Here is a 14,131-nt window from a genome sequence, read left to right on the forward strand (position 1 = left end):
TGCTTTAGTGCAACATGTATTGAAACATTAATATTGTAACATTTTAACTTGTTCTTTAGTGCAATATTCATTGTAACATCGTCATTGTGACATTTTAGTGCAACATTCACGTTGAACTCTTTGGCAGTCATTCATTCACATTGAACATAAAGGTAACATTTAGGATAGAGGTAGCCAGGTAACATGTATTCAAGTAGAGGCCTACACTGGACAAAATAAAAACATATATATTATACACATACATATATATCATAGAGGTAGGCTTCAGAACCAAGTGCACAATTAGTTTGTGCATCACTATTTTGAACTATGATCAGTCAGACCTACTGGCATACAGTATGTCTTGAATCAATTGATCCTCTTTTCCAAAAACATTTCAGTCTTTTTCCCTTTTTCGTCAACTTTTCTTTTCTTCCTAGAGTCCGTTGTACTGCTTCTCCTCACCCTTTGACTTTTCTTTTCTTCCTAGAGTCCGTTGTACTGCTTCTCCTCACCCTTTGACTTTTCTTTTCTTCCTAGAGTCCGTTGTACTGCTTCTCCTCACCCTTTGACTTTTCTTTTCTTCCTAGAGTCCGTTGTACTGCTTCTCCTCACCCTTTGACTTTTCTTTTCTTCCTAGAGTCCGTTGTACTGCTTCTCCTCACCCTTTGACTTTTCTTTTCTTCCTAGAGTCCGTTGTACTGCTTCTCCTCACCCTTTGACTTTTCTATTTTTCTTTTGTTTTTTTTCAGCCCTTTTCACTCTTATCTTCTTTTCTACTGTCTGTGGTATATCTTGAAGCTCTCAATGTGCAGTGCGCTTTGCATTTCTCACATGCATAGGTAGTGCTTTCGTCACAATGACGACATCTATGGAACCGGTGCATCGTGTTGATTGGCCAGTGAGAAGCTTTGTCATATCTTGCCTGATCTTCAACAGTAGCAGCCAGTAGAGATATCCTTCCGTGGTTCAGTGGTTTCTTGCCAAACTTTTGCATATGAGACTGTGCCACTATCAATGAGAAGGTGACCAGGTTGATGGTCCCTCCCATAACATCTCTGTAAAATAAATGGCTATTTACGAGTGCACTGTTGAGAGACTGCAAAGATGGGCCACCACCACTTCTTAGTCCTGATGGAGATACGGTATCTTGAAACCTGTAGGTTGTGAAGTTCATCACCACAAATGCGCTCATTGTATCGGTTGATGCATTTTGGTTGTGGGACTTTGTCAAATGGCACATCGCTCCTTGTTCCATCTCTTGACCAGAGGTCTCATTGTATTTCTCCTCCATGTTTGTTTCCACTGTGACAATGTTATTGTCTTTCTAACGGACCAGCAACTTGTCTCCTTGGGTCAGAACCTCAGAGGTTCCACGGGGTAACTTCATGAAGTGCTTCTATGGCATGAATGGGACATCAGACAATTTTGCCTCATCGTTCCAGAACTCCCGTATCCTCTTTTTGTCATTTCATCGAGGGGTGCAAGCTAAGTGAAAAGGTTGTCATGAAGGAAGTTGAAACCTTGAGGTAGCTGAGATTGCTCTGCAACACCATGAACGACACTTAGTCTATGACCCAACCCAGTCTCAGGGAGGAGAGTGTGGCGTGGTGAAGGGTAGGTCATCATCACTGATAATGTTGTTCCTGTCATGATCTGTTTGCATAGGTTCAGCATATACATTCAACAGCCTGGCTGGCAAATGACCTGTCTCTCCCTCATAGTCCATATCTGACCCATCACTATCACAATCACTGAGGGATAACTGCAGCGTTGCACGCCTTGTCTGGGCGGTCACCAAAATCCTACATATCCAGAACTTGACTTAAAGTAAAACTAAAAGAAAGAACAGAGTAGAAAGTTAGGTAGAACAAGAATTACAAGAATCATGTATGTGTATGTGTATACCTAGATGCACTCTGTTATCTCACCGGTCACTATTGTTGCCGTCAACATGTTTACTCATTCTATGACCACACTGAACAAAGTTAAGTAATTGCAAATGCATATATCAATACTAGACACCTTTAAAGATGTGTACTAAAAATCTTTGTCCTAATGTTAACATACTTTACTATCCTTTTGTTTGGGAGCTTTGATTCAACAGTCAACTTCTCATGGTGCAACCAGGAAGTAAACAGCTCTGGTCATGTGACAATTTACACGAAACATGTGACACTGCACATATTTCATTGAGACCCTTTATTATTTAAATATTTGATGGAAATGTATTGATACATCATTCATTAAAATTGTCAGAGCCTTATAACTGAACGTTTTTTACGGTCACTATTGTGACTAATGAGATTAAATCAGTTAAGGGAGGTAGGTTACCTTGGTAACGGGGCTACTCAAGTCTTGTCATGTATGTCTGTGAGAGATTTGTGATTTGATTAGTGTTTGCTATCAGTTGAAGCAGCAGACTTAAACTAACGTCGAAAAAAATGTAAATGGCCAAGCAAGACGAGGACAAAGTCTCACTTTGTAGACTTTCAAGTAAATTAGACCGATTTATGTCTGGCAGCAGAGCTGTGCGCACTGAGTGAAGCGCTGAAGCCACTGCGCACATGCGCACAGCTCTGCTGCCAGTCAGTGTTGCTGCGCGAGGTGGAATATATAGGATTCGTATCTGTACTGAAATTCGTTTTTCACTACATCAAATGTGAATCATCTTTCAGATAATTAATTGAAAGTTGTGTGTGTTATGGTCTTTGTTGCATGGCTTCTTATCCACAGAGGGCCAGTGTGGGTTCAGGTTTGTGTTCTAACCAAGCAATAACATACATGATTCAACTAATCATGTCTTGATTGAAGTCTATGATTAGTTGAATCGGGTGTGTACTGGTCGGCAAGAACCAGAAACAAAGTCCATTGATATCTGTGGATACGACATCCCCCTGTTATGAGTGCTACTTTCATGATGAATAATAATGATCAGTTTATTTTTATAAATTTGGGGGAGATTATATTAATCTAATAAAAATGTATTATTTAAGAGGTGGGCTTATTTGGAACACCCATGGGCTTGAAGGGTACACTCTGTACCCATAAAGCTTAGTCTGGACATTTCACACATTCTATCAAATATTTTTGTCTTCTTAAAACATGTAAGTAAAGTTATCAAACTTCATTTGAGAGGTCTTTCATTTTAAATTAAAAGAAATTGAATAATTAGAGCAGTATATTAGAAATGTCCTGAACACCCCACCGTACTGACAAATTCTCTAAAATGACTTTTGGGGGGGATTATGGTAGAGAAAATAACATTAAATTCTCTGGCAACAGCTCTGTTGGACATTCCTGCAGTCCGCTTGCCAATTGCACGATCCCTTAACTTGAGACATCTGTGGCATTGTGTTGTGTGACTAAACTGCACATTTTAGAGAGACCAATTATTGTCCCCAGCACAAGGTGCACCTGTGTAATGAATGTTTAATCAGCTTCTTGATATGTCACACCTGTCAGGTGGATGGATTATCTTGGCAAAGTAGAAATGCTCACTAACAGGGATGTAAACAAATTTGCGCACAACATTTGAGAGAAATACACTTTTTGTGCATTTGGAATATTTCTGGGATATTTTATTTCAGCTCAGTAGGACCAACACTTTACATGTTGTGTTTGATTTTGTTCAGTTATTTTTTGATGGTAAAAAGTACCCTATTTGTGCAGTATCCTTTTGCAACCACGCCAGGTTTTCAATCCCTGCAGGTGACCATTGCTCCGGTGGCATTTGTGTCTCTCTGCCACTTGGGAAAGCCTGGTTCTTTAACATGGCCCTAGTGATATTGGGGACTGGCTGTGGTGCTCCCACTATTGGTTATCACTCTCTGCATTAGACCATCCATTCCCTTGATCCGTCTTTGTCTATCCCACCAATTACTCCTGTCCAATTGGCATACGTGATCCACCTTGGGTTGGCACCTCCTTTGGAGATTGTTCACCCTGCCTCCAATATATTTACCCACAAGTGTCAGAGACAAGTTGTATTTCTCAAACCCCATTTTGCGATATACTCCAAAAACCCTCCAACAGAACACCTCTCAAGTGGTGCTTTGGGCTCCCACAGCTTCGGTTGTTGGTAGGAGAGGGGCCTCCCACTGGTTCATTTGGGTGTCCTCCATCACTGGATAACTGTGCCCCTGCACCTTGCTGCACGTGGGGTGTCTCCCTGAGTGATCCTGCCAGTAGCATATTCCTCTCAAAGATTAAGACATGCAAGGCTTAGTACACACGGCCGGTACAGTGAAACTGCCAATGGCTCATTTAAATCAGTTCCTTTGCTCGCCCCAATGTTACTTGGATAACATGCCAACGAGTGCTGACCGTTGGGGATGTATGTATTTAACAGACCTAAAATCCATGCGGGTACTCTAAGGCTTTTAGTGACTCTCTAATCTCGACCGGTGGCGTGCCATTTGTGGCGCTGACATCTAATTTGATTGTGTGCCCTGTCAATTTCCGATGGTACTTTCTGTGCATACCACGGTGATCATGGGTAACGGGGAATCAGGGTTAGATTCCGGCGCGGAGCCTAAGAAACGGCTTCCACATCCAAGGAAGGCAACAGGCTCACAAATTACCCACTTCCGACTCGGGAGGTAGTGAAGAAAAATAGCAGTGCAGGACTTTTTCGAGGCCCTGTAATTGTAGTACATTTTAAATCCTTTAATGAGGATCCATTACTGATGTTTAGAAGTTGCATTTTGGAGCGGTATTAAACGTCATAGTTTCATGAATGACTTTTTAACCGTAACATTGGACTGCCTGTTGTGTATTGTCCATCGGTGGGACATCATGTTCTATAGGGTTACATCAATAAAAGATGGGTTTTTTGAACAAAATGTAAAATAATTGAGCAGCTAACATTATCATAATACACAAGTAAAGTAATTGCTTTTTATCTAGGTTTTTGTCAAATTACAATTTTACTCCAAATGTAACGCGAAGACACTTGGTTATCATTATTATACAAGTAAATGTGTTTTTCAACACTATGATTACTGATTTCAAAACAAAGTAACTGATAATTAGTCAATCATTTTCTTGTCTATTTGAGAATCATTAAACCGTTATATTAGTATTACTCATGTCACTCATGTCACAGAGGACAAATTCCTTTAATGTTTCATTAAATTGGATACATATTTAAAATAAAAAGTGGCCACAGAACATTTTGAAATGTTTAGATATACTTTTTTGCAACGATCTTTTTTTACTTTCATTTTTGAATAAATCATTTGTTCACTTTTGTTTTGGCTATATGGCAACTACCCACATGCAGTTCAGTAGCTTCAGCCAACGCTAGATGTGCCTCTGCATTTCGTCTCCTGGTATGTATTCACAGACCAGACCATGAAATATGGAACTTTTGGACCATCCTTATAGTAGAAGTGGTGTAAGTTTTAACAAATTTGGGAGCCTGCTCAATTGAGTCAAAATAGCTTTAGTTTGCTTTTCCATAGTGGCATTTATATCTGCGCAGTAGTGTGTGAGTGTGAGAGAGACGCAACCAGTCTGACTCCAAATGGCCTGGCTGCTCTTTCCGTGCCTGCTTTAAATTGCTCTGCTGGCACCTTTATCAGACAGGGAACTGTAGGCGGGGGGCAGCCGATAGAGGGCACAAATGCAAAGAGGATTAGGTCTTGGTCATTTTATTATTGATTTTCACATTCATGCAAAGGAGCCAAGATGTCATCTCTCTGGCTGCTCTGGTTAATAATTAACCGGAGAGAGTGATTTCTCTCGCTCTCTCTTTGCCTCCTGCTGCTACAGCTGCCATTGGCCCAGTCAGGGCTGCTATCACAGACCTTGCTGGGAGTGAGACAGGCTCTGCTTCAACAGCACAGCACGCAATCCCCACTCCTCAACCCCTGTGCCCCCACTGTACACAACGCCCACGGTTCTGGTTCTCTTACCTGTGGTATTAATCGGTTGACTGGGGCAGAGGCTTTATCTGAAATTCTGTATAATCTGTCAGTGGGAGATGACCATGTGTCGTCCCTGATCGTGAGGAGCAGAAGACTGTTTGCTTCATGCTGTCCCGGCTGTGTTTTCTCCCCTGACCCTGTGTGTGTGTGGTGCTGTCCCTCCCTCCAGGTGGTTCTTTGGCAAGATCCCTCGTGCCAAGGCAGAGGAGATGTTGAACAAACAGAGGCACGACGGGGCCTTCCTCATCCGAGAGAGTGAGAGTGCGCCAGGGGACTTCTCCCTATCTGTCAAGTAAGTGAACACACACACACGAAAGGTTTAGAAGCCCTGCTCTACATATGTTGGGGCGAGGGACTGCTCTGCACCGTACAATGTATTGGATAACAGACACAAACATCTGCTATGTTTCTCTTCTTTCTCTTACTGTGTTTAAATATAGCACTAGCACTTTATTTTTTTCCCGGTGTTCTGTGCTGCCCCCTGGTGTCTATGAACATTAACTCCAGCTCACTCAGTCATTTTACAGCAGGATTTCAGCTCTCTCTTTCCAGCTTGCACAATACTGACGCAAACTCTGATTTCCCCATGTCTGTTTCCACTCTGCTTTACTTAAAAAGGCTCAATTCAGCAGCCCTCACTGTCATGTTGCTGTAGTGTCTGTCTATGTAAATTAGATAGTGATCACTTTAATTATCTTGAATTGTCTATGTGACTCCAGCTGTCTATTGCCCTCTGAGTACAGAACAAGGAGTTTGTCTTAATAGAGACTAATCCCCCTGATGGCTGTGGAAGAGGCTGGTTTATCTTTGTCTGCAGCATTGCCATCCATGGGGTCATGACCTGTGTTCACACTGTTATAGAGACAGTCTGTCTTTCTAATGTGTTGCTAAGAGAACATTTCCACATGTATTTCCTTTGGCCGTTGGGATCTCTTTTCTCTGTCCTGTTTCAGCAGTTCTGTGTCTGTTGACTGTCTGCTGCTGGCAAGCTACCCATGGTTCTCTTCCTCTGTCCCCGTCTCCTCAGGTTTGGAAATGACGTTCAGCACTTCAAAGTCCTGCGTGATGGGGCAGGAAAGTACTTCCTGTGGGTGGTGAAGTTCAACTCGCTCAACGAGCTGGTGGACTACCACCGCTCCACCTCTGTATCCCGCAACCAGCAGATCTTCCTGCGTGACATTGAGCAGGTCCCCCAGGTGAGAACACATCCCCCTTAACCTTCATATCTGGCTCTTTACCAGTGTGGCTTTGTAGAAGACTTAATGGTCACAACAAAAAACTAGGTTATTAGTGTAAAATAATAGCTTTGAGGGAGACCGATTGGCCCCAGAGTTGCTGACTCAATCCCTCATCCTGCCGGCCTAACCTTTGGATGTCATGGCATTGGCTCAGTTCACCAACGAGTCACGGTTGGTTCAGAAAACACAATCAGGGAAGAACCGAGGCTTTGTCCTTTTGAAAGACCGTGTTAACATGTCTGGGACTCATGGATTTGTTTTGCTCTCTTTCTCTCTCCCTGCCCACAGCATCCCACATATGTACAGGCTCTCTTTGACTTTGACCCCCAGGAGGATGGCGAGCTGGGCTTCCGACGCGGAGACTTCATCCAGGTCCTGGACAACTCTGACCCTAACTGGTGGAAGGGAGGATGCCACGGGCTGACGGGCATGTTCCCCCGCAACTATGTGACACCAGTCAACCGGAACATGTAAAGAAACACACAAATATCAACAACCACCCCATATCAACCCATCAAGAAGACATCAGGAACAGAGAGGGAGAATGCAACAAGGAATGAAAAATGGAGGAGGAGTTCTGTCGACGGCATCACCTTGTCGGTGGCAGCTGAGCAAAGCCAACTTTTAACACTGAGAATGTTCGCCTCCATAGTGAACGCTTCAGTCAGAACTGAACTGTTATTGAGGAAAAACACAGAGAAACTAAGCATAGTGCACCAAAAGTGAAGATAATGAGAATGATTCTATACCTAGACTCCCACATCTGCTTCTGTCCTCTTCTCTACATCTTTACATGCGTTTTCTTTTCCTTTTTTGCTGCATGTTTTAATCACCTAAATTAAATACCAATAAATCCTAACGCTGTTTTAAATAAAGATACATGTACAAATATTTTAAAAAGTGATTGAAAAAAAAAGAAAAAAGAATACTGATATCTGCAGCAAGTTATGAAGTCCAAGATCATTGGCATTGTACATCAGCCCAGGGCTGTATAAATAAATCACCTACAGTATAGAGAGAATCCATTTTTTAAGAATATATATTATATATATTTGTATGTGTTTTACCAGTCATCACAAATTGTATTGTTTCTTTTCCATCTGTAAATTATGTTAAAAAATGTTAGTCTGGAATAGACCTAGTAGCTCTGGGATAAGCTGAATTGTCAGTATAATTGTCTGTATAATTTTTCCTGAATTATTTGAGGGCTCCTAGATAAAATGGCATGATATTTAAAACATGAAATAATTTCCTAATTTTCTGTTATTTTTAACAAAACCAATCGTGTCAGGAAGCTAACGCCGAGCAGCGAGTAGAGCCATGTATGTTGCATGAGCTGTTGTATTATGAAACCCTGTAAAAGGCCATCCACCTTTTGAAGCCAATGTATTTATTGCAGCCATTTTACTCTTGGGCCGTGAATGTAGCTGACTGAGTCCATAGACATTGACATGAGGGAAGCAAGGTCGGAGAACTGAACAACACAACTGCAAGGGATTTCCGAGAAGTGCTGAATTAATAATGGTGTCAATATAAAATTATATAGAGAGATGTATGAAAAATATGCATCAATCACACACGCGCACACATTAACAGTCCCCTCCTTGTTAGACTCATACATAACAAGTAGGTGAGTTGGATAATCACATGATGGCGTGATAAACAGTTTGAGAAAATTGTGTCTTTTATGCTTAAAGTTGAGAGATCAGCTTGACCAATGTTGTTTTTCTCTCGTCTGTGGCGTGTCAAGCACTTTTTATGTTAAGCATTTGATTTCTGGTCTGGTGTGTTTTTTTTCTGTGTGTGTTTAGTTTAGTTTGTTCTCTCTGGATAGTGCCTTTCTCTCTGGTGTTTCAGTGTCTCCGACCTGCTGCTTTGAGCCCCTTTGTGGGGCCCGTCAATCCTGCAGTGAGAAACCATGTACATAATCCAACTTGTCCCATCAACGCCACATCTCCCTCCCTCCCTGTGCCCTTTCCAACATGGAACTTTTCTTATTTAAGTGTATCTTGCCTTCTCTTCCCTATTGATACTGTTTTTTTTGCCTCTTTTTTTAAATTTAATTTTTAAATAAAAATGCAATTCTACAAATAAAAAAAGAGCAACCATGTGGTGTGGTCCATAGATAGTCGCATAGTTATTTTTTCATCTTGTGATTCAACAAACCTTTTGATGGCTAAATTCATCTGTCTAAAAATGTATAGAAATGAGTTGCCCATTACCTGGCTTTGCATCTGACAACCTGTAGGGACTGGGACATGCAGTGTTCGGCCATGAATCAGACAGGAATCACAAATAAATACCTATATTGACACATCAGACTCCCCTGCGTGTCCAATGGCAAGTTCCTGTCCCTCTGGGTGCCATGAACAAGCTTCAGTTGAAGAGGAAGCTGATGGCTTGGCGTCTTTAAGCACAGCCTTGGGTCCTTGGTACATACATACCCTTGTTCTGTTGGACTGTCTGCTTTTGTGTTCTGTTATTTTTAGCCTTTAAACACTTCCAACCAATTTGGCCACTTTCTGACTGTTGCGTCACATGCAGGCAGCCTTTCCACTGACGGACACTTAACAAAACAGCGGACTGGGAACATTAAGTGCTCTCCATCCTCAGTCCATGGAATTCATTGTAGTCTGATGATGTCATGTACTGCTAAAGTCCTCAGGTCTGGAGTCTAGAGACATTTAAGTGAGCAGCATGAATATATAACAGCCATATTTGATGACGTTGTCCCGGATAGCCAGGGAACTTCACAAGCATTTACCAAAACCTGTCTTCTCCAAAAATGTGTCAGACAATTTCCCAGGCTCTCTATCTCCCATCATTTGAGGATCAATTAAATGATCAATTGCCTGTCATATTTTCCACTAAGGGACTTGCTGGCTTTGATAACATGGAAACACATTACTTTTTATAGATCTTGATGCAATTCACTGTGTGTTATTGCTTGGTGTTTACATAAATTATTAATTGTTTGTTTGCTAAGATGCAACGTACAGTTTATCTCTCCACTTAGCTTGGTCTGTGTGCGCGTCAGTTTATCCATTCGGAGGTGTGGGTGTGTGTGCAAAGAAATACATATTTGTATTCTCCTTCAGACATCTAGAGACATTGACACACACAGTGAAATAACACTGAACTTCCCATGTCATACTTCCTGGGGCCTATTTCATTTGTGGAAATATGTGTTGGGCCTGTGTTTTTGACACCACTGGAGCATCTTTTTTATTGTGTTCAATGTAGGGGTTTGGCAGGCGGAGGGACTGATTGGATGCTCAGGTTAAACTACAGCAGTAATACACTACATAAGCCTCAATTGTAGTATGGAGATTAAATTTAACATGAGGGCCCTGGGCACCAGACATTTTCCAACTCCTGTTCAGAGGATCAAGTCAATAGATTCACATTGCTGTCGCCTCTTGGATTAAAAGTCAAAGGGTAGTGAGTAAGTTAAACACCCACGTGGGAGGCATCCTGTCACTCGCCCTGAGCCACACCAGTTCATGATCCACTATTGGAAGGTAGTATTCGAAGGCAAAACTTTCCAGATCTTCCCACTGCTATTCTTTATGCTGTCATCATATTCAAATAGGAATAAAGACACCACTGATGTTCACCCGCTTACTGAACCTCATGCAAATAGTCTGTGAAATGCAAGCATTGGATTCTTTGTACTCCAGTCACCCCCTTACTTATCAGACTGAGATATCTCAATTATGTACTTTTACACTACCACCATGAGACTGTCAAAGTGTCTCACTACAACCCAGACTGTCAGATCAAGCATGCCAAAACATGTTTATTCTACAATGCCTTTAATGGGTACACATAGTTGCCAATATGAAAAGTAATCTGTTGTACCCACTACATTACATCAAATACAGACGCATTTTAAAATGTCTGGTAAATATGATCATCCTTGTGTGACTGCAATCCCTGCCTGCTGACAGAAATGTTTATTCTGGTATACATAGTACATTATCGCCACCTCCTGGCAGCTATCATCATCTGAAATTAATTTGTTTTTTTCATGCCACCATTCGGTTCGACCACGGCATTGCGCTATAATAATGTTAATATTTTACCCGTTTTCAATTTATTAGATATAACAGTATGCATATGTCAATGTTTTCAAAGAAGCTTCTTTTAAAAAATAACGTTAAAATACATTTTGTAAAAGTGCATCACTACGATAATGGGGTGTAGTTTTTGCGTTCTTACATGTCCGTTACGAGAATCATTCGAGATGAATTAGTACATGCTGCCTGTTCCTGTATGAACGAACTGCATTTTTTACTAAATTATGACCAAACCACAAGACTGGACTTTATGGCTTTTAGCAAAAACCTACAAAAAAAATAACCGTTGTCGGCAGGATTCGAACCTGCGCGGGAAGATCCCAATGGATTTCTAGTCCATCGCCTTAACCACTCGGCCACGACAACTTGATAAGAGATATCTCAAAAATATGTCTAATCTATATAACAATGTCTAACAAGTTCTTGTTTTAAGTGTTACAATGAAATGTAGATTCCGCATAATAATGTGTATCGTGATGTAATTTATTTGATTGTAATGTTTTAAGTGAAGCGGTATGAGGTTGTCGTGGCCGAGTGGTTAAGGCGATGGACTAGAAATCCATTGGGATCTTCCCGCGCAGGTTCGAATCCTGCCGACAACGAAAACTTTTAACATTAGCCGTGACAATGAGGAAATGTCCACTTTTGGAGACATTGTAACACATACATACAGTAACGTTATGCACAATGATGTATATACATTGTGTTATGATCTATATTGTTATATACATTACCAGTCAAAAGTGGACACACCTACTAATTCAAGGGTTTTTCAAAACTATGAAATAACACATATGTATACATGTAATAACCAACAAATGTGTTAAACAAATCTAAATATATTTCTTATTTGAGATTCTTCAAAATAGCCACCCTTTACCTCCTTGATGACAGCTTTGCACACTCTTGGCGTTCTCTCAACCAGCTTCTTGAGGAATGCTTTTCCAACAATCTTGATGTTCCCACATATGCTGAGCACTTGTTGGCTGCTTTTCCTTCACTCTGCAGTCCAACTCATCTCAAACCATCTCAATTGGGTTGAGGTTGGGTTATAGTGGAGGCCAGGTCATCTGATGCAGCACTCCATCACTCTCCTTATTGGTCAAATAGCCCTTACACAGCCTGGAGGTGTGTTTTGGGTCATTGTCCTTTTGAAAAACAAATGATAGTCCCACTAAGCGCAAACCAGATGGGACGGCGTATCGCTGCAGAATTCTGTGGTAGACATGCTGGTTAAGTGTACCTTGAATGCTAAATAAATCACAGACAGTGTCACCAGCAAAGCACCCCAACACCATCACACCCCCTCCTCAATGCTTCACAGTGGGAACTACACATGCAGAGATCATCCATTCACATATTCTGAATCTCACAAAGACACGGCGGTTGGAACCAAAAATCTCAAATTTGGACTCATCAGACCAAAGGACAGGTTTCCACCGGTGTCCAATGCTTGTGTTTCTTGGTCCAAGCAAGTTTCTTATTATTATTGGTGTCCTTTAGTAGTGCTGTCTTTGCAACAATTCGACAATGAAGGCCTGATTCGCGTAGTCTCCTCTGAACAGTTGATGCTGAGATATGTCTGTTACTTGAACTCTGTGAAGAATGTATTTGGGCTGTAATTTCTGAGGCTGGTAACTCAAATGAACTTATCCTCTGCAGCAGAGGTAAATCTGGGTCTTCCTTTCCTGTGGAGGTCCTCCTGAGAGCCAGTTTCATCATAGCGCTTGATGTTTTTTGCGACTGGGTTTGAAGAAACTTGCAAAGTTCTTGACATTTTCCGCATTGACTGACCTTCATGTCTTCAAGTAATGATGGACTGTCATTTCTTTTTGTTTATTTGGACTTGGTCTTCTGTATAGCACCCCTACCTTGTCACAACACAACTCAAACGCATTAAGAAGGAAAGAAATTCCACAAATTATATTTTAACGAGGCACACCTGTTAACTGAAATACATTCCAGGTGACTACCTCATGTAGCTGGTTTAGAGAATGCCAAGCGTGTGCAAAGCTGTCATCAAGGTAAAGGGTGGCTGATTTGTATAACACTTATTTACTTACAACATGATTCCATATGTGTTATTTCATAGTTTTGATGTCTTCACTATATTCTACAATGTAGAAAATAGTAAAATAAAGAAAAGCCCTTGAATGAGTAGGTGTGTCCAAACTTTTGACTGGTACTGTACATCATTGGTTACTACTATAAGGTTATCACACATAGTCATGTTATGATGGAGATAAGTCTATGATTGGATACATTGCAACACCAACAAGCCATCTTGTGATATACAGTATGAGATATACAGATTGGTCAGTGCTATCCGGTATCTTTGGGACATTCCTACATTAAACCCTAAACTTAATCACATAGGATTAATGACTCTAACCTTAACCATAGCCCTTACTTAACCCTAAACAACGTCAATGGTATTTGGCGACGTCCAAATGATCCCGTATAGCACGGACCGATTCAGATTATAACCTCTTCTGATGATGTGATTGCAGTAATTGTGGTGGAAGATAAGATTGATCATCACCCCTTTTAAATTAAACATTAAAAAATGTATTATCAGACCTTTTGTATTTACCAATGCATACCCTGGCAGAATACATGTAAAAAAATAACTTAACCTCTATGACTTTAGGACTAAAATCATGAAGGGGTATGAAGGAACATGAAAAAGGAAGGAGTATGCTTGAATTGGCAAAATAATAATTGAACATTATAACTTGAGAAAATGTAGAAAATATCAACAAATGTTAGTTAAAAAAACGCAAGATAGGAACAAGCTAGGTATCATATCTTTTTCCCATTTATAGATATTCATAATACACTTTTGTAGCCTACTTGAGAAAACATAATTTCGGTCTTTTTATTTTTTGCAATTCGACAATAATTG

The 14,131-nt window shown here is 40.8% G+C and overlaps 1 protein-coding gene and 2 non-coding genes across 4 annotated transcripts in view; 2 read left to right on the plus strand and 1 right to left on the minus strand.

Annotated features, from left to right (window-relative positions):
* Positions 1–9,271, plus strand: part of LOC109898661 (growth factor receptor-bound protein 2) — a 42,989-nt gene extending 33,718 nt beyond the window's left edge. For both annotated transcript variants that reach the window (XM_020493715.2, XM_020493716.2), the window contains 3 exons: positions 6,079–6,201; positions 6,937–7,105; positions 7,436–9,271. In XM_020493715.2, coding sequence (XP_020349304.1) covers positions 6,079–6,201; positions 6,937–7,105; positions 7,436–7,621 — 478 coding nt within the window. In that variant the 3' untranslated portion in view covers positions 7,622–9,271. The remainder of the gene's footprint in view (positions 1–6,078; positions 6,202–6,936; positions 7,106–7,435) is intronic.
* Positions 9,272–11,510: 2,239 nt separating this feature from the next.
* On the minus strand, positions 11,511–11,592 carry trnas-aga (transfer RNA serine (anticodon AGA)). Its single transcript has one exon. It is a non-coding gene; the product is annotated as a tRNA-Ser (tRNA).
* Positions 11,593–11,746: 154 nt separating this feature from the next.
* Positions 11,747–11,828, plus strand: trnas-aga (transfer RNA serine (anticodon AGA)). Its single transcript has one exon. It is a non-coding gene; the product is annotated as a tRNA-Ser (tRNA).
* Positions 11,829–14,131: the final 2,303 nt, after the last annotated feature.

Source organism: Oncorhynchus kisutch, linkage group LG10, assembly GCF_002021735.2.
Source record: "Oncorhynchus kisutch isolate 150728-3 linkage group LG10, Okis_V2, whole genome shotgun sequence".
NCBI lineage: Eukaryota > Metazoa > Chordata > Actinopteri > Salmoniformes > Salmonidae > Oncorhynchus > Oncorhynchus kisutch.